General features: G+C 43.2%; 3 protein-coding genes across 3 annotated transcripts; 2 read left to right on the top strand and 1 right to left on the bottom strand.

The window, feature by feature from the left end:
* Positions 1 to 83: 83 nt before the first annotated feature.
* retreg1 (reticulophagy regulator 1) lies at positions 84 to 27,852 on the bottom strand. The gene is made up of 9 exons (XM_046407991.1): positions 27,447 to 27,852; positions 26,414 to 26,520; positions 25,184 to 25,214; positions 4,366 to 4,483; positions 3,527 to 3,611; positions 3,172 to 3,294; positions 2,855 to 2,925; positions 1,451 to 1,574; positions 84 to 1,300 (listed from the first exon to the last, which is right to left on the bottom strand). Exons 1-9 carry the CDS (start codon positions 27,641 to 27,643, stop codon positions 786 to 788), a joined length of 1,371 nt encoding a protein of 456 aa, XP_046263947.1. The 5' UTR covers positions 27,644 to 27,852; the 3' UTR covers positions 84 to 785.
* Positions 16,326 to 18,095, top strand: LOC124069148 (tripartite motif-containing protein 16-like protein). The gene has a single exon (XM_046407978.1). The coding sequence runs from the start codon at positions 16,542 to 16,544 to the stop codon at positions 18,048 to 18,050; it is 1,509 nt and encodes a 502-aa protein (XP_046263934.1). The 5' UTR covers positions 16,326 to 16,541; the 3' UTR covers positions 18,051 to 18,095.
* On the top strand, positions 21,715 to 23,858 carry LOC124069144 (tripartite motif-containing protein 16-like). The gene has a single exon (XM_046407974.1). The coding sequence runs from the start codon at positions 22,127 to 22,129 to the stop codon at positions 23,795 to 23,797; it is 1,671 nt and encodes a 556-aa protein (XP_046263930.1). The 5' UTR covers positions 21,715 to 22,126; the 3' UTR covers positions 23,798 to 23,858.

The following is a 27,852-nucleotide window of genomic DNA, read 5'->3' as shown; positions in this document are numbered from 1 at the left end:
GTAGCATTTTGCTGTGGTTCGACTGGTCTTTTCAATGCAATTTTCAGATGTAATTGGGGTTGGATATGAGAGCTTTTTATCTGTTTGCATGGGAATGTTTAAGTCCTTTTCAGTATAAGTTATTATTATCTTTATTATGAATTGTGAACGGTTCAGTTTGATTGCTATCACTTTATTTTAATCCCCTACTCAGCATTTCTAATCAACATGTACAACATGAGAAGACGTTTCATCTGTGTTGAGCTACAGGAAGTAAAAAGTTCCCAGCAAAGTGTGTGGATTATCTTCCAGCTGTGTTACAGCATCAGCCTTCAACAAACAGCGTGTTAGGACCATCTACGCTAAACTGACCTCGCCGTGAAACGTGACCGCATGATAAAAGTTGTTTTGAAAAGACAAATGTAACCACAGCAACTGATCAGTCTTTAAACCACCTGCCGGGATCAGATTACACCAGTTTCTGAATCTCATGGTGGTCACTGACGCTCACATCTGGGACGTTTTGGCTTCGTGTGCGCACGGCGGCAGGAAACAGCACGGGACATGTCTTCTGCGTGGTCAAACTCGGTGAGAGAAGGAATGACCAATGATGGCACGTCTGCCGGGTCAGGATCTGATCCGGCTGATATCGTGTGATCTGATCTCGGCACGTGGCTTCTGACCAAAGTGACGTCACTCACACCTCCACATCTGACAGCCTGATCAGTTTTGAAATGTTGATGTTGGGTAAAGAGATAAATGGAAACCCGTCCTCCTCGTCCTCTGCCGACCGCACTCGTCATCAATCAGTGGCGTCTCATGAGTTTAGAGAAGAATCCCGAGGAGGCTGGCTGGTCACTCTTGGCCTGCACCTCCTCTTTGGCCTTGGCCTCCTCCTCTCCCAGCCCCAGCTCCCCCTCCAGTTGCTCCAGCTCTGACTGGTCCAGCAGCTCAAAGTCCTCCACCTCGCTGTCCGACTCCTCGGCCAGCTCCAGCAGCCTGGTGGATTCTGGGAGCCGCTCCGGGCGGCTCAGCGCCGCGAGGTCGACCGCTGCTTCTATCCTCTCGTGTATGGCGGCTGTGACGGCGGCGGTGATGACGTCGCCCGCCATCTGGTTGACTAAATCGAGGACTTTGTTGGTCGGTTGGTCTTTGTGAAGAGAGGGTGTGTGCTTGGATTTGAATGGCTCCTGGGACTGAGGTGGAGGCGAGGGAAGGCCGAGGCTGAGGTCGTCGTCGTCGTCGCCGTTGGTCGTTGCGCCGTTGTCAAGTGAAGGGAATTCTGGCAGACCACCAGTGAAGGCTTCTTCTCTGTCGAAGTCTGCGAGGTTGAGACAAAAACAAAGATTTTTAACAAACTATAATTAGTTTTGGATTTTTAATGAAGTTACTGGAGCTTGAAAATGGAAGGTGAACAGTGAAGGTGAACGGCTCAGTTCAGTCAGATCATTTCTAAATCTCACAGACGTACCCTCTGAGTTCTCCGTCTGCGGTGTGTGTCCCTCTGACAGGTTGAAAGTCCCGTTGTCCGTCCACGTCACGTCCGACACCTCTGTGTCCGACACAGACATCTCCTTACACGCTGTGGAGTCGAGCTGCAGGAGGGGAAACGGCAGGTTTACACAGCTGCTGATTGGTTGACTCGGACCCGAGTGGGTGGAGCAATTAAAATCCTTTTTCTGCCGTGTAAGTAAATCTGCAATCCGTTACAAGTCAGAAATCGGTTGCTCTGAGTCGGTGTACTTGACTTCCAACTGAAGCTCTTGGCAAAACATGGCCGCCCGAAGCAAACATGTTTGTACGACCGAACTTCACAAGCAAATACAGCAGCAGATTTAACAGACTGAGAGATGGGAGAAAGAGTCTTAACTTATGACACCAATCAACAGGAATCGCCTGTCAGCGTTACTGATGTAATGAAGCGGCCATAAAGTCTGATGTGACCTTCACAGGGACTGCGTGCTGAGAGCGGCCATGTCAGCCCGTCAGCTGCTCGTGGATGAAACCCGACTGAAGTCATTCAGTCTGTGAATGCTGAGAAGGGATGTGCACTCACTGGTCGGTGATTAAACTAATTATTATTATTGTATTAACATCCACGTAGGAGCCATCTGCAGAGCTAAGAATATGTAGTACACCACAGTGTCCAGCAGGTGTCACCATTGTCAGTTATCAGCCTGCCTACAGGACACAATCAATACACGCTGACATCATGTACACTGAAATGTCATGTCTTCTGACAAATTCCTTCATAATATGCACAAAATACTGTACTTTCTGTACTTTATGAGAGTGAACATTTAACCTTACAGATTAAAATGCGACCAATTTTGACTGTTTTCTGAGTATATTTTTTTTAACTTTTCCTTTTAATGAAACGTCAGAGATATTAACTGTTAGGCCCATCACTGAACACCTGACGCAGGGAGAGAACAGGTCAACAGGTTAAGGCTTGAACATTTCTGAGCTTTAAGGTTGACTGTTGACCTTGGAAACAGCAGGATGGAATTAAACTGTTCAAACTGCAATCTGCCAGATGTGAACCTTTGCTTTCAAGTCTCACAACAGTCAATCCAAATCAAGTCCTTATTTTTGTGACTTGGGTCCACGTCTCTGGTGTGAGTCCTGCTAGTGTGATGACTCACCCATCTGCATCCTGCATCCTCTTTATTTATACATGAGGAAATAAAGGATCCTCTCGGGGCTCGTGATAACCAGGTGTTTGGCTTGCAGAGCGACTTTTAAAAAGCGTCTTTACTTTGGCACAGGCCGTGATGCTGATGTGGATCATGTGTGCTGAATTTCAATTAGCTTTTAACTGGAGCCTGTCAGGCAACAGATGCTTAATTAGATTGAGATGAGATGATCAGCCAACCTTGGGAAACATGGAGGAGAGGTCCGACTCGATGCCCTCCTTCTCGGTCTGGGCCTGCATGACTCTCCTCTCTGGAAGGAAGAAAACATTTAGTTTGCTGGTACAACACTGAACACGCCAAGCGAAGGACATCAGCAGTTCATCCTGTCTGCACTGTTCACAAAAGTTATGTTTACTGTCCCAGTAAAAATCCAGCACTGTGGAAAACAACTTCATAGCACCTTACAGGCATAATAACAGCATCTCTATGTCTAAATATCTGGAATGCTAGTACTGAAAATATTCTGAACCCATCCGGGATCCAGTTTCATAGTTACCATGGTTCTCTTTGATTTTCTGAAGGAAGTCCCCAACGCCAAAGTCCAGCTTCTGCAGAACTGGCTCCAGCCACAGACCAACCTCCTGAGATGAAATCAGAGGCCACAGGAAAAGGCCCAGCACTGCAGAAGGAGAGAGACCAAATACAACCAAATAAGGATCCATAAACATACTAAAATCATACTTAAACGTCATTTAAACCATCGTTGTTTTGCTCGGCTTCGAGATATTCTGGCTTTGGTACAGTGGGAGGAAGTGAAGACACGTCGTCCACTTTTACATATTATAGTACATATAAATAAATCCTGTTTCTTTAGCATGATAGAAATGGTCTCGAAACTTTGGTTTACTCACCTAAAATATATGAGATAACAATCCCTGGAATGTAGCGTCCTAAGACAGCAAAGAAAGTGCACAAACTGCAAACCAGCAGGCAAAACTAGAAGAGAAAGAAACCAAACACAAACAGAGTGACACCAAAATGTGCATTGAAGCAGTTCGAACACGAATCAACGGGCACAAAAACACTGCAGATTGTTTTAACAGAAGCTGCTTCTAATTTATTTTAATCTTTATGTAAGGTGTCTCAATGTCTCATGCACGATTAGGATCTCTTTCTCAAGGCCTGAGGTCAAGGAAAATAAAAACATTCACAGGAACACAACCAGCAAACATAATACCACAAGGAGTTAATTATAAATGAATGAATGAAATGTAATTAACGCGCTTTAATGGGCAGCGTCTTTATTTGTTTAGAATATGCAGAAAATCTGTGGAGACGTCACAGCTAAACACCTAATAAGGTGAATTATTCCTTTAAAATGCTCACAAGGACACCAGTTATAGAGATTTCATCATGCAGCGTGATTCTTCATTACCTGATAATCTGATGCAGATGGTCAAACGGCTCAATTGTATTTTAAGAATTACAGAATTTCGAACAAACACAAAGCAGATGAATTTCACAAAGCTGAACAACATACAGTGTATATATACTTTTTACATTTCAACATGTACTGCACTGACTTTCCTCTGGCATCTCTGGAAGAAAACTGTGTGATTCTCTACTTTCATTTTAAACTGAATCAAGATTTTGCAGTGATCAACTTTTAAAGTCCCCAAGTGGCTAAATCTCTTTATGTCAGAGGGGATCAAACAGGTCCAGGTTCGCCCGGGGTCGTCCGCTGCCTCACCTTGCCCGGGTTTTGCTGTTTGAAAGCCGACGTCTCCTGGAGGAAGAGCCTGAGGGAGTCGCCGAGCTGAGGTCCAGTCCCAGACCGGCTCTCCTGGCCCGAGTTGATGATCTCCCAGCTACAGGATCAGACAGATAGAAGCAAGGTCAGCCATCTTTAAGGTAAGTCTGCGTGTGCTGCTATTGTCCACTGTCCACTGTCCACTGTCTGACCCGTGAGGACACTCACAGACCACTTTTGTCATTGCGAACCGACATTTGGAACTGATCAACATTTGTGGTGATAATGAAAAGATTATCCAGGAATGAATATGTAACTAAGCACAATTTACTGGAGTATAATTTGGAGGTACCTGTACTTCACCTGAGTATTTTATTTTCTGCTACTCTGTACTTCCCCCTCTGCTACTGGCTTGAATTTCAGTATACAAATCACATACATAACCACGGTTCTATGAATTGAACGGGTGACAGTCAGACCATAAACTGTCTGAAAACGGCCGAAGCGCATGGGTTTAAACGGGGGTAGACAGAGGAACTCTATGGGCCTGGCAACAGGGCAGGGCAGAAGAAAGACAATCGCCAAAGTTGAGTCTTTCCCTTACACCTTAACCTGGAAAAAATTCTGGCTCCTATTTGTTGGTCCAGGACTCTGAGATCATCTGACCCAAAGCTGTTGGGACTTTCTCGGTCTACGTTCTCTTGTTCGGTTTGTGTTGTCTTTAAATGTGCTTCTCAAATGAATTGTCTTGTTGGCATGTGTGGCTGCTCACCGTGTAATTATATACGTGGTAAGTGCATTGGAAATAGTACCGACATTTGACTTGGCAAAGAGAGGGATTGAAGAGGTTTATTCAGAGGCTTAGAATTCTACTGGTTGAGGGTCATTGATGAAATTTAGTCCAAGAGAAAAGCCAGTCCAATGCAAATGTCATAGTCTAAATTAAGAGGCCCACCATAAAACTGGCAAGATGATTAAACAGACAGATGGAAGTGCTTTCCATGCTGTTTCCCTGCTGGAAATTCTGGGTCACCTGGTGAGGTATAAAACTTTCCCCTCCATCTCCAGGGTCCCCAATCATCTCCAGTTTAAGCAACTATCAGCCCTCGTGCTCCGTGCACATAAAACGGCTATAAAAGGCTCTTGGGTAGGTCATGTGCGATAAATAGAAAAGGGTCCTGCTCTGTCTCTTAGCTACACTCCTTTCTGCTAGCTTAACTAGCTGTGACCCTGTGGGTTTAGTCAGCGCTGAACATGCTGCGGAGGATAAAAAACATACAAATATCAAAGACAGGACCGGACAGGAACAAAGATGTTTTTAAAACACACAAAAACTGGCAGACCAAGTCAAATTTCCGCTCTGATGTGGACTGAACTAATCAAACTGAGTCTTCCTCCGATGAAATGACTTCAGTCAAACAGAGGATGGAAAGTGCATGCCCTGTGAAAGCAGCTGTCCTGGAAACTGGCAGATGTGAAATCACCGTGGCATTCTGGTCACTACAACAGCTGAGCAGGTTTCCACCAGTCGGTGCAGCTGTGAGGTTCCTGTGCTCACTGGAAATCGTGTGATCTTGGTCTAGTGCCTTTTGATGATGCGAAGGTCAGATGTGATGTCTGTTTTAAAACTTCCTATAAGCCTTATGATCTGCTGCAGAGAAGGGGAGCCAGCTTGGGTTTGACAATATGACCCATGATCTGATAATTTTTTTACAGGACAGGTGAGCAGGTTGGCTTTGTAACATCATCCCTGCACAGGTTGGCCTGGTGGGTCAACAGCCATTCAGGGACCAGAGGGCTTAGGCAGAACCCAGTGAGTTGTTGAGACAAGCAAACCTGTACCTGTTCATGTGACTGTGGAGCAAGTGCATTATTTAAATTTCCAGGAAGTGATCTGCCACATTCCACATTTATCCCTCCTGCTGGCACCTCCAAAGGGAAAGTTCTGACATTCAAAGTGGTGCAAATTAGCATTCGCTGGCAGCTGCTGACAATGTAAGTCCTGTTAAGCAATATCCTTTCCCCAGGTCGGTTTTCTTCCTAACACATAGCTGTTTAAATCTATATTCACAAACTAAAGCCACTCGTGTCTTTATGGAGCTTTGCTTTGTGCACTGGGGCACAGTCATGCTGGAATAGAAAAGGGCCTTCAACAAACTGTTGCCACAAAGTTGGAAGCATAGCATTGTCCAAAATGTCTTGGTATGCTGAAGCATTAAGATTTCCCTTCACTGGAGGTCAGGGGCCGAGAACAAACCCTGAGAATCAGACCCATCCCAATACTTTTGTCTATATAGTGTATCTGCTAGATTGCTATAAGCAAGCACGAGTGGAAACGAGGAGCTACAGCATCTCACATGCACCCAGCACCCCTCCACCTGACCCAAACACCCAGCCTTGTCTCACATGACCCTCATGATGAAAGGTCAACCCACTGCCCCCCCTCTCGACTTCCAGGCGCATGACCCGAGCAGGGGGCTGATTTCCAGGGAAACATGATGGGTCAAACATGTGACAGCGATACTGTTCCGTGAAAGACAGACGTCTACTTGGAAAGAGTCCTCAGAGTCTTCATGGATGAAGCACTGAGTCAAGTCTCACCATGTCACAGATCACCTGGAGAGTGGATGAGAAGTTTGATACGGTTTGTTTTCCCGTTCACATGGAGACAAAGGTTCAGTGGTATGGGGAAAAGTTTGACCATGTTCAGCAATAAGAAAACTCCATTTAAAAATACATCCACTGTGTGAGCCAAATACCAACGTTTCAGGTAGTCCATGCTTTAAATTTTGAAGAGAAAATACCTAAATCTGGCTCCCAGGCAAAGTTGTTAAAATTTTGTTGACACACTGCTGATGATGAATTTGGCCACACCATTTTGCATCTAAGTAAAACCTTTGGGGAAGTATTTAAACTGCTCTTAGTGCTACAGCCGAGTACTTCCTGGTGGAAATGCCACTGATCTCAAGCTTCACATCCACCTCTTTGATCACACCAGCGTTTACATGACGTTCGGTTTTTACAAAATGGTGCTGTGGACCAGTTGGAAACATGAAACAGCAGGAGAGCTTTCTTTATCATATCGGCGTCAAACAACAGCAGAAACCGTGAGACGCCACAGACTAAGCCAAAATGTCATCCACTGTCTTGGTTTGCTTGTCATCAGTTCAGCCTATGTTTAGGTTAGTTATAAAAGGCAGAATTGCATAGTAAAATAGCATAAATTACTGTGTGGCTATCTGATTAAACAGTTGACAAAAACTTCGGAACAAATTTGGCACAATTGGTACAATCCAACAAATCAGAAACGAATACCATGACCCTGGTATGAAATAGCATGTCATGACACTCTATTCTGAAGCTAGTGATGGTACTTTTCATGTATGTTAAATTGATTTGTGCCAAATTTCAGTACCTGAGAGTGTATCTGGACGAGTGAGTGACATAGAGCATAGTGAGAAAGAGAAAGAGAGCGAGATGATGACATCACACCTTTCAAAACTCAGTGCAGACAGTACATTAATATCAGTAATGTGAGGCACAAAGCTGGCCAAGGCAACACGTCCAACCTGAGGGAATATACCTGCCCATCACACCAACAGGGACTTTAATGACGTCTCATTGTAAACACACAGACAGCTTTGCAGCTCTAACAGCTTCCACTCTTCTGTGAAGGCTTTCCACAACATGTTGGAGTGTTTCTGTGGGAATTTGTGCCCATTCATGCAGTAGAGCATTTGTGAGGTCACACACTGATGTTGGACCAAAAGGCCTGGCTCACAATCTCCGTTCCAGTTCATCCCAAAGGTGTTGGATGGGGTTGAGGTCAGGGCTCTGTGTGGGCCAGTCAAGTTCTTCCACACCAAACTCATCCAACCATAAATAGGTCTGTCTGGATAATTTTGTCAACATGGTTTATGTAGCTGTATGACACACAAGAAAAAAAATCAACGTAGGCTGGATTTATCTCTCTGACTGTTTGACCTCACTAGTTTGAATCCAGAAGCATTTGCACAACTTGATAGAAATAAATGTCATGAGATACGAATCACATCATTTCTGTGCCCCTCCGTCACATGCTACCACACGAACGCATCGCGTTTCCAGATCATTGCAAACCACCACTGACCAATCAGTCAAGAATGTTTTTCACCCTAATCTGAAGACTTCAGTCAACAGTCCAACAGAAAAATGTCCAACTTTCAACAGAGAGCTTGTCAGCAACAGCCACGTCAGAGGGCTGCAGCATGGCGGCACCACACGAGCAGCTGTCGGCCACATATCAGTTTTTACCCAATCAGTAATCTCTGAAACAACACAGGGAGTGGCATGTCTGAGCCTCTAACAAGCCCCGGCGATGGCACTTTAAAAATAGAGCGAGACAAACAATGTGAGGAATGGCAGCAAAAACATCCCAGCGCTTCACTTGAGACTGAAGGAGGGCGAGTGTAAATATGTTTACCCACCTGTCTGTGCGGGTATGTACCAGAGAAAGGCTCACTCTGATGCACCTAATACCTGTTTATGTTCTGCTTACAGCCGCGTATACAGTGAGTGACATTAATGGAGTGAGAATGCCAGCTGATCGAGTTTACAGTTAATACCTTTGCAGGCCCATCTGCATGTGTCTGCCCAAGACATGAAACCAAGAGCTACAAGTAATGTAAGACACCAGTGTTATGGACCAATAGGCAGAGATGATGCAATGATGTGTGCTGCTTTCCAAGAAGATCTACGCAGCGTTAATCACGTTGTTGATCTGCTTAGACTGAAACTCACAGTTTGATGTGATGAGGTCCAAAAATACAGTAAAACACTCATCACACGGTCCAATCACAAACAACAATGAGACTGCAGTCCTCGATCTGTTAACTTATTAAGGGATGTCAAAATCCTTCAAGGTTCAATTCACCCAAATCACCAAAAAAGGGGAAAATTTCAGTTACCACATATCTGTTTGTGAAGTTGTCTCCTCAGTCAAAAGTTACCAGGAAAAACATGTTGCATGAGTTGAGTTCAATTCCCGTTTACCTCCATTGTTTTGTGGTGTAATAAAACTCTGAGGCACACATCTCCAAACCGAGACAAATAAAACTAAAACTATTTCAGGAATGAAGTAAGAATCTATTGTTTTTCTGTGATTTGGGTAAACAAAACCCTTTACAAAACAAACAAGCTGTTGCTCTTTATGTTTTCTCTACTTTCTTCAAACACACACACCTCCAGCCATACCTCAGTCCTGCCCCACGATCTTCAGGAGACATCTCAAGATCTTTGGGTACCTTCAGAAGATTTGACGACACTATCAAAGGCGAATGCTGGACGGTCAAAGAGACACTTTTGTCAAACGAGAAACAGCTAGAACTTGTCTTTGCAGTAAAAGAAAAAGGCAGCACACGCTCAGGTCTGAGCCAAACTCTGGTTTTACGTGCCACACAGTGCGAGAGCAGCTTCTGTTTATCCTGAATGAAGCCCCGGTTGGTGTATTTCAAGCAGCCTTGTCTAAAAATAACCGCGGTCACACTAAATTCCAACTGGAAGCCATCATGAGGACAGAGACATGAGGGTTGGGGGGGGGGGGGTGTGAAGACAGCAACACCCTCCACCACCAACACCACCCCAACACCGTCAACCTCCCAAACACGCCTCCTCTTGTATCACCAATATGGCATCGACAGCCAGGCGAGAGGGGACATGTGCGACTGACAGTGTTGTTTGTATGTTGGCGACAGAGTTCCTGAAGGAAAGGTCTGTAGAAATACGCTTTCTTACTGAGAGTTAGCTGAGAAGATCAGCACAACACTCACATCACAGCGTTTCCCCACCAAGAAAAGTCTTGAGGTTTGGTGGCTCAATGGGTTTCTCGTAACTATCGTCTCATTTCAGTCATCCATGATGGATTACACTTGGATTATTACCTGGTGGTTATCCGTGTTGCTTTCTGTCACAAGCTAACATTACCTAGCAGCCTCAGCTTGTCACAGTTGAAAGCGTCAAGAGTTGAACGGTGGGCCGCTGGGCCTGCAAGACATGGGCAGAAACCCTCTATCAGTTTACTTAATAAGAAGCTACTGAAAGCAGCCACCTGACTTAGCTTAGCTTTGAGACTGAAGAGGGGAAACAGCTGGCTTGGCTCACCAACCAGCACCTCTAAGACTCATAAAGTCATCTCTACAAAAAGCAAGAAGTAAACGACAGTTTAGCGATTTACCAAGGGTGATCCAACTACTTCCTAGTAGGAACCAGTGGCAGTGGTGGTCAATCAGTTAGGATACAGACATCAAAGTTCAAATGACATCAGAAATAAGCTCACAACAGGAAGTAAGCTTTATGTAAGATACAAAAAAAGATGTTACATGGACTGCCATCAAAGAAACTGAGACGGTTTACTGTGATATAAACTCGAGCTCATACTACATAACATGAGTTGGCTAATAATTATTGCAGCTGGTTGTGTTACCGTCAAACATTTTTCTCCAGGTTTTTAAATTCAGATGTGAAGATATTATTATTTTTGCAAGTCACATGATTTTGTCGTGCAGCAGAGGGACTTTACTACACACAAGTTCCTGGAAGTTGCGCAAAGCTCTACTTTAGATGTCACACAGATGCTCCTTATTTTATGGTAAACATAATGTTCGGTACACAGGACATTAGAGACGTGAAACACGAGGGTCACCTGATCTAGAATTGGGGATAAGCATGAGAAGGCTTACGGACACCTCAAAATGTGTCAGTCAGTTGCTGCCATTGCTTCAGTCAAGAGTTGGCAAAGCACAGAGGAAGTTACAGTAATCCGGTTAACAACAACCTCAAGTGTGATGCTGCTGTGAGCTGCATAAAGCAGACTCTACACATTATTAATCCACTACAAAGATAAAATAAAACCAGGGATTATCGGAGGAGAATGACTTTTCACATGCTGCTGCTTTATTTTGTCGAAAGCTGAGGGTAAATTAAGATATTGTCACTTTGTCAGGAGTTGTAAGGTGATTACACAATATTAAAAAGGATCACAATGCACTGCTGCTGCTGAACTTTAAAGGTTATTTACCCCAGGAGACAGAAATGTAAACCCTACAAATTAAAAGCATGTAAAGACTTCAACAACAAACAAAACAACAGTAATGATGTCAGCCTATCACCAATTCTGACATTAGTTTTTTGCATTGCCCGATGATATCCATAATCAATCAGAAAACCAAAAAGTTGTTTTCTTTTCATGTACCCACTTACTTACATCGGATTGTTGGTTCTTACTACAATGTTTTATAGAATTAAAGATGATGACTTCTGAAATTGAATTTCTCATAATTTTTTTTTTTTTTAAATGTACCACTTGATGAATGAGATTTCAGCTTTTCTCTTCCCCACAAAAAATTTTTGACACTGACTGTTGTTTTCGATGACTTGTTCACATCAACATTTGGCTGTGATGAAACACTCGTAGCTGCTTTGTTGTGTTGTTTCCTACCCGTCGCCTTCCGTCCAATCAGACGGCCTGCTCTGAAGCACACCCCTCTGTGTCAAATGATCTGATTGGCTCAATTGCTTCATGTCACACCTCTGGATCAGTTCCGTCTGCAGAGAAACAGCTGAGTCACACACACACACACACACACAGTGATGATACTGCGCTCAGGTTTCTCTGCTCTGAAGACACTTTGTGTTTGCTGTGGGAACCACCAGCAGCTCGCTGAGTCTTTCTGCGAAGCCATAAAAACAAACTTCATGTGAAGTCACATGGCGTTTGTGCACATGTGAGGATGATGTGTTGTCTACTCATACTCAGAGTGTGTGCTCACAAAGCAGAGATCTCCTGAAACTCATAGAGACACACTCACACTCCAACAAGTCCTCCGAGTGGATCTACAAAGCACGTCCGTGATAACGCAGGATGAAGGCCAATCAGAGCCTCCTGAGACGGTTTACAACTGAGTGAGAGATTCAAGTTAGAGTCAACCTGCTCTATGGATAAAAACTACTGGGTTAAAGTTGGGGAGAATTTGTGGTTCAAAGACACCAACAGGGAGTGAACTCTTCGCGCTTTGTCGGTCTTTGTCTTACATTCTAAATACACAGACATTAATATGGCCCCCCCTCTGCAGCTCAGTCCCAATACTTTTGTCTATATAGTGTATGTTTTACACTCCACACACACAGAGTCCGGGTGGGGTCGGGTCGGGTGGGGTGTTGTTGGTTCAAACATCCCAGCTGTCAGCTTGCATTTTGGGTCAGCAGCTAATCTCCCATGAACCTTTGCCTGAGACTCACTCTGAGTCTGATGTACAATTACAAACAAGACACCTCTGACAGACAACAGCAGGTGACACACAACACAAACCAGCCTGCCGACTAAATGTCACAGAGGGAGGGAGAGGAGGGACGAAGGCGGACGAGAGAGAAAGATATTTGGAGGTGGAAATGTGGATTAAGACAAACTGTTTCCACTGTGCAAGAAAAACAAAACATATACCCCGTCTCTGTCCTTTCCTGTCCATACCTACACATTGTACACTTTATTAGGTACACCTGTACGATCTCACAGAATCCAGTCCGACTGCCGTCCTTACAAAGTGGATGATGTTCAGTTTTGGCTGATGCTGTGAGAAATGTATCAATTAAACTGCGAAGGTCTGAGGGTTAAAGGTTAAGTTGTGCTGGATGTCCCCCTGATCGTTCTGTGTAGACTCAATAGCCTACATAACCAGCAAAATGTCTCACAACCCAAAAATGAGATGATGTTAAAGCTGTAGTCGTGTTTCCTTTTCAATTCTGTCTGCCCTAAACTCACTCACAGCAAAACGGACGATTTGCTGCCACTGATGTCTCATTCCCGTACCCTGTACCGAGACGGAACCCCAGCTGATCAGTTCTGCGTGTCGCTGTGCCCAAACACTCTGAGACTCGACCCCCAACCTGGACTATCTCTTATGTAACTCAGATATGTTGCATCCAGCCTGGCGCCCACAAATCCCTGTCACCTCCGTTCTATCCCACCGAGCCTTCAGAGCTGGCAGCGGCATCGAGAAGCACACACACACACACACACACACACACAGTCACTTTCAAAATGAGGACAGGAGTTTGAACCAGGTGACTTATGTGACTGCCCCCCGCCCACCACCACCACTCAGCCAAACAAGGCTCAGAAATCAGCATCGACCATATTAAAAAAAGTTCTAAACTAACAAACAGTAAGTCACATACTTACATACTTTTGTTTCTAATTGAGCAGGTTCATGTGTATCTTTTAGTCTTTAAGTGCTTCTGCTGTAACCGTGAATGTAGATAATCAGACGTGTCACAATTGGCCAGAAATTATGTTCAGTAACTCTTTCTGGCATGCACGTAGAATCATGCAACTAAAAAATCTACTTCTGAGAACTGTTTCAATTATAATTTTTCCTTCAAAATGACAATTCAATGCAAGGGTGCTTATCGGATTGACCTCCAGCTGTATATAAAAATAAATTACATGTCTCTTAGATCCTATTCCTACTGGGCTACAGGGAAGTGTTCCCTTTACTTGGCACCTCCTTACTAGACATTATTATTTTGTCCCTGACATCAGGCTATGTCCCACAGACTTTAAAAGTTGCTGTAATCAAACCCCTGCTAAAAAAGGCCACTCTTGATCCAGGAGTTTTAGCAAACTATAGACCTATCTCCAACCTGGTCTTCACTTCAAAAATTTTGGAGAAAGTCGTTGCCAGTCAGCTGTGCAAGTATCTCCATAATAACAGCCTATTTGAAGTCTTTCAGTCAGGTTTTAGGGAACATCACAGCACAGAGACCACACTAGGAAAGTCACCAACGACCTGTTAATGGCCTCTGACCAGGGCTGTGTTTCAGTACTTGTCCTTCTGGACCTCAGTGCTGCATTTGATACTGTTGACCACCAGATTCTTTTACAGAGACTAGAAAATCAAATTGGTATAAATGGAACTGCTTTAAGCTGGTTCAAGTCCTATCTATCAGACAGACATCATTTTGTACATGTAAATCACAATTCGTCCATGCACACTAAGGTTAGCCACGGTGTTCCACAAGGTTCTGCGTTTGGCCCGATCCTATTCACAATCTATATGCTCCCACTAGGCAATGTGATTAGAAAGCACTCTATACATTTTCACTGTTATGCTGACGACACCCAACTGTATTTATCAATGAAGCCAGATGAAAGCAATCAGCTAACACATCTGCAATCCTGTGCTGCAGATATTAAGTCCTGGATGACCCACAACTTTCTTCTGTTGAACTCAGACAAAACTGAGGTTCTACTAATTGGTCCAAAACACCTTAGACAATCTTTAGCTAATGATATAGCCTTTCATAACGGACTAGCTCCTGCCTCTAGTACCATTGTAAAGAACCTGGGTGTTAGCTTTGATCAGGACTTGTCTTTCAACACGCACATTAAAAACAAAAACCTTCGTAACATTGCAGAAATCAGGCATGTCCTTTCCTTAGATGCTGCTGAGAAGCTTATCCATGCTTTTGTTACCTCTAGGCTGGATTGCTGTAACTCTCTTTTGTCAGGATGCCCTAAAAAGTCCCTCAGGACTCTGCAGCTCATTCAGAACTCTGCAGCTCGTGTCCTAACTAAGACTAAGAGGTGTGGCCACATTTCACCTGTGCTTGCCTCTCTACATTGGCTTCCAGTAAAATTTAGAGTAGAATTTAAGATTTCCAGAATCCAGAAGATCCAGAATCTCCTACCCTCTGGTACCGCTGCTGGATCCTGAGCCCTCTATGGCCCTGCTTACAGCACTGATAGTGCTGCTCGATCCAGAACCCTCTTCATGGCCCTGCCCAGATCCTGCTGCTCCTGCTCTGCACTTTTCTCTCTATCCTCCCTCTCTCTCTCTCTCTCCTTTTTCTCTCCTCTCTCCCTTCTCCTGTCTCTCTCCACCTCCCTGTCTCTCCTCTCCCCCCTCTCCCTCCCAGGTGGTCACAGCAGAAGGCCGTCTATACTGAGCCTGGTTCTGCTCGAGGTTTCTGCCTGTTAAAAGGAAGTTTTTGTGTGGGGTTTTGCCCTGGGACCTGTTTTTCTCAGATTCTCTTCTTTTTGGTTGTTTTTTGTTGTTGTTGTTTACACACCTGTAAAGTGTCTTGAGATAACTGTGTTATTAACTGGCACTTTAAATAAAATTGAATTGAAAAAAAATTGAATTGAGAGCTGCCCCAGAAGTGATAGGAAAACATCTGTGTTGCCCCCTGGTGGCTGGCACCAGTACAGCTCATAAGCCCCTCCCCCTTCATGCTTTCATGCTACCAGATGGAACATGAGCCAAAGTAAAAACTCCAACACTTCAAATAAATTTTTGTCATTTTGGGTAGTTCTTATCACGCTGAAGTTTGTTCTAGTGTTCATTTTTCAACAGCACGACTGACAGCTGAGCCCAGATGCACAGTCACTACTGCATTATGTCACCAGAACAAGATGACAGAGCTCGAATCAGGGACATTTTGGGTTCATTTCTGTGCAGTGGGAGGAAGTGGAGACATGCCAGCCATCGCTGGACATATCAATGCAACATTGGAAAACATGAGGTTTCACAATTCACACAGCCTTTAACAGGAAAATAAAGTGTAGGATTTTAAGGACATGGAGAAAATCAGAGGGTGTTGGCAAAAATCTGAACAATATGAACAAGCTGATGGAGCATCTACATACTTGTCACCAACTTAACTGCACAGTACAGTGATATTGTGTTGTTATGCCCTGTGGGATTCACATTAATATAAACTTTTTATACTTGCTTGCCTTTATGAAATAATTATGTTTTATCACAATATTAGAGCTTCAGTATCTTTACATCAGTGATTAATTAACCTGTTTGTCATGTACAGTAGCTGACAGATGAAGCGAACAGTGTTTTAAGGTCATAAATGAGCTCCATTGTAAACAAGTGTTAAACACACAGGATCTCCAAGCCCCCTCCTCCTTTTTCCTGCTCTCAAACACAGTCAGCTCCTCTCTGTCCACATGTTTCCTGTTCCCTCCCCTTCAGATCTACAGTTTGAAGATGGGTGGAACCAACATGGTGGTGAAGTGCAGGAGCTGACAGGCCTCATTCACTGCAGAGACACATGTTGTTTAGATCAGAGCTCAGACTGGTTTCACTTTTGAGGGAATGAAAGTCTGACAGTCGTTGTTGCTGAGAGGTAAAATGGCGCAGAAAGGAGTTCAGCTGGACCACGAAACCTTCTGTTGTTCGATCTGTCTGGATCTACTAAAGGATCCGGTGACGATTCCCTGTGGACACAACTACTGCATGGACTGTATTAAAACCCACTGGGATGAAGAGGATAAGAGGAGAATCCACAGCTGCCCTCAGTGTAGGAAGACCTTCATACCGAGGCCTGTCCTGATGAAAAACACCATGTTAGCAGATTTAGTGGAGGAGCTGAAGAAGACTGGACTCCAAGCTCATGGTTCTCAGGAGAATATGTGCTCTCGTCATGACGAGGTGATGAAGATGTTCTGCCGTACTGATCAGCAGTGTATCTGTTATCTCTGCTCTGTGGATGAACATAAAGGCCACGACACAGTGTCAGCTGCAGCAGAAAGGACTGAGAGGCAGAGAGAAGTCGAGGTGAGTCTACAAAACATCCAGCAGAGAATCCAGGACAGACAGAAAGACCTGAAGGTGCTTCAACAGGAGGTGGAGGCCATCAGTCGCTCTGCTGATAAAGCAGTGGAGGACAGTGAGAAGATCTTCACTCAGCTGATCCGTCTCATGGAGAAAAGAAGCTCTGATGTGAAGCAGCAGCTCAGATCCCAGCAGCAAACTGAAGTGAGTCGAGTCTTGGAGCTTCAGGAGAAGCTGGAGCAGGAGATCACTGAGCTGAAGAGGAAAGACGCTGAGCTGAAGAAGCTCTCACACACAGAGGATCACACCCAGTTTCTACACAACTACCCCTCACTGTCAGCACTCAGTGAGTCCACACACTCATCCAGCATCAACATCCGTCCTCTGAGATACTTTGAGGATGTGACGGCTGCTGTGTCAGAGCTCAGAGACAAACTACAGGACGTCCTAAGGGACACATGGACAAACGTCTCACTGACTGAAGTGGATGTTTTACTGTCAGAACCAGAGCCCAAGACCAGAGCTGACTTCTTAAGATATTCATGTGAAATCACACTGGATCCAAACACAGCAAACACACAGCTGTTATTATCTGAGGGGAACAGAAAAGTATCAAGAATGAAACAACATCAGTCTTATCCTGATCACCCAGACAGATTCACTCTTTGGCCTCAGGTCCTGAGCAGAGAGAGTCTGACTGGACGTTGTTACTGGGAGGTGGAGTGGAGAGGAGATGGAGTTTGTGTAGCAGTCGCATACAAGAATATCAGCAGATCGGGCGGCTGGAAAGAATGTGGATTTGGAGGAAATAACATATCTTGGGCATTAGATTGTGACAAAAACAGATATAAGTTTTGGTACAACAATGTCCAAACTGCTGTCTCAGGTCCTCCGTCCTCCAGAGTAGGAGTGTACCTGGATCACAGAGCAGGTATTCTGTCCTTCTACAGCATCTCTGAAACCATGACTCTCCTCCACAGAGTCCAGACCACATTCACTCAGCCTCTCTATGCTGGACTTAGACTTTATTATGATTTTGGAGACACTGCTGAGTTCTGTAAACATCAACAGACAAAAGTCCTTTAGGGACAGTCGGTTCCATGATGTGGTGTTGATAAATTTTAAGTAATAAGAAAATTTGAAATTATTAATCACATTGTAATCTTCTTTTCTCTATTTTTAATTTAGATGTTTTAGTTCTCGTTGTCTTTTCTAAACTAAAATCTTCTTGCTATTTTTCTGATCCTCTTCAGTCCATTTTAATGAGGATCAATATAGATGATGTTGCTCTTGGCCATGTGGTCAACTTTACATGTGAATGTTTTTTATTCATGAAAAGAAAAGTTTCAAAACATCCTTTAAGTTTTTGGATTTTTCTAAAGAGGCTTTTGGTTTTGGTACCAAAACTCAGACTGCACAGGAACCAGTCTCTAAAATTCAAAAGATACCCAACCCCATTCATGGGACCTGAAGCACTGACTGTATATAAAGATGGGTGACACGAGGGTTCACAAAAATGGAAGTGAAAACATCTGGATGCCCCCTGGTGGCTGGCTGCAGTACAGCTGCAGTAAACTCTTCCCCCTCCATGTTAGATGGGACATGAGCCAAACTAAAAACTCAAAGTACACGTCAAATAAATTTTTCCCAAAGATGATTTCTGTCATTTTAGGTAGTCCTTATCACGCTGGTGTATGTTCAACTGTTCATTTTTTCTGATCAATTTGGTCTTAATTAATTATTTAATGCTATAAAAAGGGGCTGAACAGTCATGACTGACAGCCAAGCACAGATGCCTGATCACTGCTGCACAGACTCTGGCTCCAAATGACATCACCAGAACAAGATGACAGCACTCACATCTGGAATATTCTGGCTTCACTTTTGCGCATTTGGAGGAAGTGGAGACACATCGGTCGTCTTTATAGAGGTCAATTCAATTCAATTCAGTTTATTTATATAGCGCCAATTCACAACAAAAGTGATTTCTCGAGACACTTTCCAATTAGAGCAGGTCCAGACCAGAGAGAGAGAGAGAGAGAGAGAGAGAGAGAAGGAGCACACAAACAGAAATGAGTAGCAACAGCAATAATACTAGAAGTAGGAACGATTGATAATGATGAAGCATACAGAAGGTATTATGGTGATTATGATGACAGTAGTACTAACAATAATAATGGTAATAGCTGTACAGAGTAGTAAGAGAATTAAAATAAATTATGACAAAACAGTAGTAATCGCAGTGAATTTCATGGGAACCTGCAAGACCAGAAAGCACAAGGACTCCAGAGAAGAAGTTGAGTTAGTAATATGCCTTAATGGGACATAAATGTGTGCAGAAGGAGAGGGAGAGGAAGAAAGAGCTCAGTGCGTCATGGGAGGACCCAGGCAGTCTAAGCCTATAGCAGCGTAACTAGGGGCCGGCCTAGGCCAGCCCTAACTATAAGCTTTATCAAACAGGAAAGTTTTAAGCCTACTCTTAAATGTAGAGAGGGTGTCCACCTCCCGGACTGAAACCAGAAGATGATTCTATAGTAGAGGAGCTTGATAACTAAAGGATCTGGTTCCCAATCTACCTTTGAAGACTCTAGGAACCACAAGTAGTCCTGCATTTTGGGAACGCAAAGCTCTGGTGGGCTTTATATGTGAGGAGGAGAATTTTAAAATCTATCCTGAATTTTACAGGTAGCCAATGTAGAGAAGCCAGTACAGGAGAAATATGATCTCTTATGCTGGTTCTTGTCAGTAGTCGTGCTGCAGCGTTCTGGATTAGCTGGAGAGTCTTTATAGATTTATTGGGGCAGCCTGATAGAAGGGAGTTACAATAATCCAGTCTAGAGGTAATGAATGCATGGACTAATTTTTCTGCATCTTTCTGACTCGGAATGTACCTAATTTTTGCAATGTTGCGGAGGTGAAAGAATGCAGTCTTTGAAATATTCGCTATGTGTGAGTTAAAGGACATGTCCTGGTCCAAGATAACTCCTAGATTCCTTACAGTGGAGCTTAAAGTCAAGGCTAAGCCATCTAGAGTTGTTATATCAACTGTCCAAACTTAGAAGTAGAAAATTGCAAGTCTGGCTAGTTTGACTAGCTGATTTGTTTCATCTGGTTTCACTGACAAGTACAATTGTGTGTCATCTGCATAATAGTGAAAATGTATGGAGTGTTTCCAAATAATATCACAAATGGGGAGCATATAGAGGGTGAAGAGCATTGGCCCGAGGACAGAAGCTTGGGGAACACCAGGACTAACTTGGTGGGTATGGACGATGCACGATGATCATCAACAAGAACAAATTGAGATTGATCTGATTAATAAGACTGAAACCAGCTTCTTGCAGTTCCTTTGATGCCAATTAGGTGTTCCAATCTGTGTAATAAGATAGAATGGTCTATGATGTCAAATGCAGCACTAAGGTCCAACCTTCTAATGTCTGATGCCATTAGGAGGTCATTTGTGACTTTGACTAATGTTGTTTCTGTGCTGTGATGAGCTCTAAAGCCAGATTCAAAGTCCTCAAATAAACTCTTACTATGAAGAAAGTCATGTAGCCAATTGGTGACTGTTCTTTCAAGGATCTTGGAAATAAATGGAAGGTTAGATACTGGTCTATAGTTGCTTAAAACCTTTGGGTCAAGAGTGTTCTTTTTAAGGAGAGGTTTGACTACAGCTATTTTAAAAGACTGTGGAACATAGCCTGTTATCAGGGACAGATTGATCATGTCTAATAGAGCAGTGCTAAGTAAGGGTGAAACTTCCTTGAGCAGCCTAGTTGGGAAGGGGTCTAAGAGGCATGTTGTTGGTTTAGATCAGGGGTCGGCAGCCCGCGAGTCTGGAGCCACATGCGGCTCTTTAATCCCTCTTCTGTGGCTCCCATGGCTAAGAGAGGGCGAGCATATTTTGGGAAAAAAATGATGTGAATAAATAATGGCCGATTTAACAATTTAACACATTATTGTTGTGTATGCGTTAACACGATAATTAATTAACACCTACAAGTATTTTATCGTGCTGTTGTTTTTATTATAATAATTATTTTTAAAGTCTGTTGCTCACTAGTTGTCTAACCTTTGCTCACAAAAAACTGCATTAATGTGCGATAAAATAAAAAATAATAATTGTCGGGATTTATTAATTAACGTTAACGTTGCCACAGCCCTGATATATCCATATATTATGTTATTTGAAAATAAATGTATAAGTGCCAGTGTCTTTTTCTCTTGAAGTACAAAATAATTATGTGTTTTGTGTTGTTAAAAACAGAAAATAAAAAACTGTTGTTTTCTGTTTAAAGTTTATTAATTTCATAAAAGTAACATACTGTAGTTCTTATATGTAAAGCATAAGTTTAAGGAAACTATATGTGGTGTTACTTTCAGTTTAGTGGTCAAATAGGTTTCGTGGCTCCAAGGGGGGTTTTATTTAATTAATTGCCTGTTAACTAATTAACATGCAAAATGGCTCTTTTCATGTTAAAGATTGCTGAACTCTAGTTTAGATGAAAATATGAATTTAGCTGATGAATGTCAATAGCAGAAAAGCACTCAATTTCAACACTGGAAAATTGGAAACCATTTGAAAACACTGGAAAACAGCATTGTTTAAAAGGAAAATAAAGCATTTGATTTTATTGAGAAAAACATACATTGAGAAAATCAGATGATCTGATCTGATAAATCTGAATAATATAAAACAAGATGATTCACCATCTACATACTTGTCACCAAATTAACAAAATTTGATGTCGTCATGTCCTGTAAGATTCAGAGTTAAAAAAGTAACTGATTTGTTTTACTTGTTGAAATGGATCTAACATTAAAATACACTTTTGTCATGTACAGTAGCTGACAGATGAAGTGAACAGTGTTTTAAGGTGATAAATGAGCTCCATTGTAAACACGTTTTAAACACACAGGATCTCTAAGCCTCCTCCTCCTTCCTGCTCTCAAACACAGTCAGCTCCTCTCTGTCCACATGTTTCCTGTTCCCTCCCCTTCAGATCTACAGTTTGAAGATGGGTGGAACCAACATGGTGGTGAAGTGCAGGAGCTGACAGGCCTCATTCACTGCAGAGACACATGTTGTTTAGATCAGAGCTCAGACTGGCTTCACTTTTGAGGAAGTGAAAGTCAGACAGTCGTTGTTGCTGAGAGGTGAAATGGCGCAAAAAGGAGTTCAGCTGGACCACGAAACCTTCTGTTGTTCGATCTGTCTGGATCTACTGAAGGATCCGGTGGCGATTCCCTGTGGACACAACTACTGCATGAACTGTATTAAAACCCACTGGGATGAAGAGGATGAGAGGAGAATCCACAGCTGCCCTGAGTGTAGGAAGACCTTCACACCGAGGCCTGTCCTGATGAAAAACACCATGTTAGCAGTTTTAGTGGAGCAGCTGAAGAAGACTGGACTCCAAGCTGCTCCTGCTGATTCCTGCTATGCTGGACCTGAAGATGTGGCCTGTGATGTCTGCACTGGGAGAAAACTGAAAGCCCTCAAGTCCTGTCTGGTCTGTCTGGTCTCTTACTGTGAGAAACACCTCCAGCCTCACTATGATGTGGCTCAGTTTAAGAAACACAAGCTGGTGGAGCCCACTGAGAAGCTCCAGGAGAACATGTGCTCTCGTCATGATGAGGTGATGAAGATGTTCTGCCGTACTGATCAGCAGTGTATCTGTTATCTCTGCTCTGTGGATGAACATAAAGGCCACGACACAGTGTCAGCTGCAGCAGAAAGGACTGAGAGGCAGAGAGAAGTCGAGGTGAGTCTACAAAACATCCAGCAGAGAATCCAGGACAGACAGAAAGACCTGAAGGTGCTTCAACAGGAGGTGGAGGCCATCAGTCGCTCTGCTGATAAAGCAGTGGAGGACAGTGAGAAGATCTTCACTCAGCTGATCCGTCTCATGGAGAAAAGAAGCTCTGATGTGAAGCAGCAGCTCAGATCCCAGCAGCAAACTGAAGTGAGTCGAGTCTTGGAGCTTCAGGAGAAGCTGGAGCAGGAGATCACTGAGCTGAAGAGGAAAGACGCTGAGCTGAAGAAGCTCTCACACACAGAGGATCACACCCAGTTTCTACACAACTACCCCTCACTGTCAGCACTCAGTGAGTCCACACACTCATCCAGCATCAACATCCGTCCTCTGAGACACTTTGAGGATGTGACGGCTGCTGTGTCAGAGCTCAGAGACAAACTACAGGACGTCCTGAGGGACACATGGACAAACGTCTCACTGACTGAAGTGGATGTTTTACCGTCAGGACCAGAGCCCAAGACCAGAGCTGACTTCTTAAGATATTCATGTGAAATCACACTGGATCCAAACACAGCAAACACACTGCTGTTATTATCTGAGGGGAACAGAAAGGTCACAGTAATCAATCAACATCAGTCTTATCCTGATCACCCAGACAGATTCACTAATTGGCCTCAGGTCCTGAGCAGAGAGAGTCTGACTGGACGTTGTTACTGGGAGGTGGAGTGGAGAAAGAGAGGAGTTTGTGTAGCAGTCGCATACAAGAATATCAGCAGATCAGGCAGGTCACTTGAATGTGTATTTGGGTACAAGAACATATCTTGGGCATTAGATTGTGACAACAACAGGTGTAACTTTAGGTACAACAATGTCCAAACTGCTGTCTCAGGTCCTCTGTCCTCCAGAGTAGGAGTGTACCTGGATCACAGTGCAGGTATTCTGTGCTTCTACAGCATCTCTGAAACCATGACTCTCCTCCACAGAGTCCAGACCACATTCACTCAGCCTCTCTATGCTGGACTTAGACTTTATTGTGATTATGGATCCACTGCTGAGTTCTGTAAACTGAAATAGACAAAAAGTTGCAAAGCAGATATGGTGGAGGGATGGAAAATAAAATACGTGATAAAAGCAATCCAGGTTTCATATTGACTCCAAAGTTTATTACACTTTGTTGTTTATTAAATTGAAGGATTTCAGCAGAATTTCAGTTCTTGAGGAAAAGCTAAAAACTTTAAGGATGTTTTCAAAATCTTCTCTTCATGAATAAAAAACATCCACATGCAAAATAAGTTGACCACATGGCCAAGAGCAACATCATCTGTATTGATCCACATTGAAATGGACTGAAAAGAGACAGAAAAATAGATTTTAGTTTAGAAAAAACAGCGAAAATGAAAACATCTAAATAATAAAAAAAAATAGAGAGGGAGACCAGAAGATTACAATGTGATATCTAAATCAATTATTAATTTTAGAATCTATAATTAATTAGAATCTATCTATCTATATCCATAAAAATGTAAATTATAACAAAGAATGGAACCAAGTGTTCCGTTAATGACTTCGGTCGGTGTTTTTTGATTTCTGTGCTGACACTATTTTGTACCTGAATTCTTGCAATATTTTTCTTTGGTAAGTTAAACAATGGATTTATGTATTATTATGTATGTTGGGTATTAACTTCAATCATGAATGTATAAAACTGGTCAAAAGAAATAAAAATATGTCCAAAGAACTGCTCACAAAAACACACGCTACATTTTTTTCTCCAAATGAGACAGTTTTACATCATGACACAGAGTAACTTAAATTACCTACAGCTGACATGTACGCTTGATTCCAGTCCTGACGGAGGAAGAGACCCAAACAATAACCAAAAGAGATTAAATCAAAAGAAACGCTAGAAAAGAAGCCCTCTTGAATGCAGCCTCCATTCCACATCTGTTAAAGGTGTCGTTAGACAAAATCATGTGTCCAAAGCCCAACGTGACGGAGTCATCGATTGTCCTCAGCTGTTAGCGTAGCATGGAAAGAGTGTTAACGAGTCAAACCACAGTGAGCCGATAGAGTCGAGTCCTGTTCCAGTCACTTGTGTGCATTGACCGTGTCAACCATCTTCATATGTTAGTAGTTTGAATGTTGTTGGAAACATATGGGATGATGTAAGCACATGACTCAACAAAACATATAACAAATATCGAGTCTGTTTTATTTCAATACACAAGAGCTACATACTACATCCATAGTTATGGTTAAACGTCAAGTTAACTTGGGCAATTTAATAAAAGACAGCAGAACTCTGGCCCCGCCCATCAACTTTTCACTCAACCAATCACATGATTCGTGCCTTCAGTGCAGAGCTGCCCCTCACATTTGTTTCTAAACTAAATGTGGAATCGCTGCCTGACGCCAAACACACACACACACACACACATCAGATACTCTTCACTGTCCTACCTTGTAGTCATGCGCCGCCATAAGTGAGCTCCTGCGGGAAAAGAAGAAATCTGTTACTGATAATCAATGAGTAGGTCACATCACAGGAAAACAATGAGCCACAATAATGAGAGTAAATGAATTAAAAATAAGACTGCTGTAGAAGCAGGTACAGTTTCAGTGTCTGTATATCTGCTCACACCTGCGTTACACCTCATTATGAACCCTTCATAATCCTTTTGTGCAAGTTAGTAACACAAAGCTGAAAGACCACAAGTGTTGAACATCACAGCAAACCAAAACCAAAAGTACACAAAGTATGTGAACAAAGAGGATACTGAAGTATTTCCTGCGTTTTGGTGTCATTTATGGGCGATCTGCTGTCTGTGATGACTTTGACTTCCAACGGGGACATGGACTTTGTGGTGCATTCAGGTGCACCTCATAAACTCTGAAATCCATACTCAACTCAACTAAAACCACGACAACAGTCCATTCACTTCTACTGGCAAACTGCTTATTTTGGGGGTGAACTGTCCCTTTGAGACGTTACATCCACCCGTTATCAAGAGTGCACAGGTCAGAGAGAGGGATGTCGATAAGGTCACCAATAATTTCACAATTTTGTATTTTAGAAAGAAGTTCATATGCTGCAGTTTATGCCTGTAGGTAATAAAGGCTGAGGCGTAGCGAGTAAAGATGGCCGACAGTATTTCCCACTACCGGCCTGATGTGGTGCTGCTGTGTACAGATCGGGCTAAGACATGAACCTGTAAAGCTGTCATCATTCCTCTGGAGAACATAGCAGTGTAGTGATAGACTGCATCTCATCTCCCTTTTGCTCATAAAAAACCTCCCTGGCCTGAAGAAAAGGTGCGTCTGCAGGTGAACGGGAGTGCAGCGGAGGGAAACCATCAGGCCGACGCGTAACCATGTGTGTCTCATCCTCGTCTCCAACTGACTCATCAGGCTAACGAGTCGCCATCAGGGCGAACTCATCTGACTCATCGACTCGCATCCAGCAGCTTGGATCTGCTGCTGCCAGCGTTCACTCGCTCCAAAACAAAATCTGATTCACCTGCCTAATATGTGTTGAATCAGTCGAATTATTAGGGAGCTGCTGATGTATTTCCTGTTTGATCACCTGACTGATTACGCAGCAGGTTCTTTCTTTAATCAGAAAAGGTCATAACAGTTGATCTGCTCCACTGTGCTGTCCCTGGGGTACTTAAGAAGGTGTTTTCACGTTACCTGTGGATCTGGATCGAGCGACGTCTCTGACGGTCACCGTGACGACCAGCAGGGCGAGCAGCACGGCCAGGAGGCTGTAGGCTCGGAGAGAGCTGAAGGCCACAAACCTGAGGAGGAAACAAAACATCTTGTTGTAAAAAGAATCTGCTTTTCTATTTTTACTCTGTCATCTTTGCTGTTGGACGCTCAGAGGAATGACTTTATTAAATGAATACTGCATTTTAGTATGAATTATATCCTGCAATTTCAATCATTTTCTTCTTTACTTACTGCTGTCAGTATCAATACGATGCAGGATTGTGGAGGCCTTGCCTTGGCTTACCATTTAATGGAAAAATAAAATGGAAACACTGGAAACTTGGGGGGCTTTCACTCATGAGGAGTTTTTAAAATTACACATTAAAGGATTTTGGTTGTTTTAAAAAGTCAGTGCTTTCACATTTCAGTGTTTTTAGGCCAAAATGTAAATTCAGGTTGTCTAAAATCATTGCTACACTTAACTACAGAGATCTTGTTAGCTGTCAATGTCATGTTCACGACAAATAGTGAATATTCGATTTCGATATTCGATTCATTTGACTACATTAAAATGTAACTATGCCTCCATAATTATATCATTTTATTCATAGCAGCGTGGAACAATTAAATGTGACTAATGAAATCCTGCCGACGGCCCGGAATATAAACATGTGGATATTACTATGAATTTAGACAATATGAGAAACTCTGATCAATTTTAGAAGCAATTTCAAACAAAAAGGATAAACAGAGAAACCCCTCTCAACAATGACACCAAAATTAAGAAATAAAGAAGAGGCTACCATTTTGTCCAGTATGGGTGGCTATAAAAGTCAGTGTTTGCCCTTTAAGGCCGAACAGGATTACAATAATTCCCATGAAAGGAAGGATTTAAAGAAAAAAACATAAAGCATCTTAAAAATATTAGTTTTACTGAGGTTTGGGGTCAGTCCAAAGTGCTGATAATGTTCCCTGTAACTGACAGGAGCTGATATCCCTGCGTCATGATGCCTACCAGAACACCGTGTTGGCTGCAGCGAACAGGGCTGAAGTCCTGCACGGTCTCTGCTTCCAGTTGACCAGGCCGGTGAGACGACACCCGGCTCGGCCGGGCGGCGTCTCCTCCCTGCGCTGTGCCCGGTCCAGCGGCTCCGACGGTCCGGCAGCCGCCTCCCCGCTGTCCGCGGTTCCTGTTTCCCGACTCCCGAGCATTGGAAAACTACCGCGGTCCCTCCGCTCTGCCGGTCCGCAGCTCCTGGAAAACTCGGTGTCAAGCTAACCGGACGTTATATGATAGTAGTTCCGGTTTCGTGACTTTCAAAATAAAAGTAATAAAAAGTCAAAGCGCCTGCTCACGTTGGTTTTTTAAGTTGTTATGATGACTAGCAGTATAACCACAGAGCAGTGGTCCACATCCGGTG

This window comes from Scatophagus argus, chromosome 13 (genome assembly GCF_020382885.2).
Source record: "Scatophagus argus isolate fScaArg1 chromosome 13, fScaArg1.pri, whole genome shotgun sequence".
Classification (NCBI taxonomy): domain Eukaryota; kingdom Metazoa; phylum Chordata; class Actinopteri; family Scatophagidae; genus Scatophagus; species Scatophagus argus.
This window is presented reverse-complemented; position numbering and strand designations above follow the sequence as displayed.

Bases quoted from the DNA above. Each gene is read 5' to 3' on its own strand.
- LOC124069148 (XM_046407978.1), top strand. From the start codon at position 16,542: ATGGCGCAGAAAGGAGTTCAGCTGGACCACGAAACCTTCTGTTGTTCG.
- LOC124069144 (XM_046407974.1), top strand. From the start codon at position 22,127: ATGGCGCAAAAAGGAGTTCAGCTGGACCACGAAACCTTCTGTTGTTCG.
- retreg1 (XM_046407991.1), bottom strand. From the start codon at position 27,643: ATGCTCGGGAGTCGGGAAACAGGAACCGCGGACAGCGGGGAGGCGGCT. The intron at 4,484-25,183 runs GTAGGACAGTGA...CTGATCCTGTAG, and splicing joins TGGCGGCGCATGACTACAAG to CTGGGAGATCATCAACTCGG. The intron at 3,295-3,526 runs GTGAGTAAACCA...CTCCTTCTGCAG, and splicing joins TGTTATCTCATATATTTTAG to TGCTGGGCCTTTTCCTGTGG.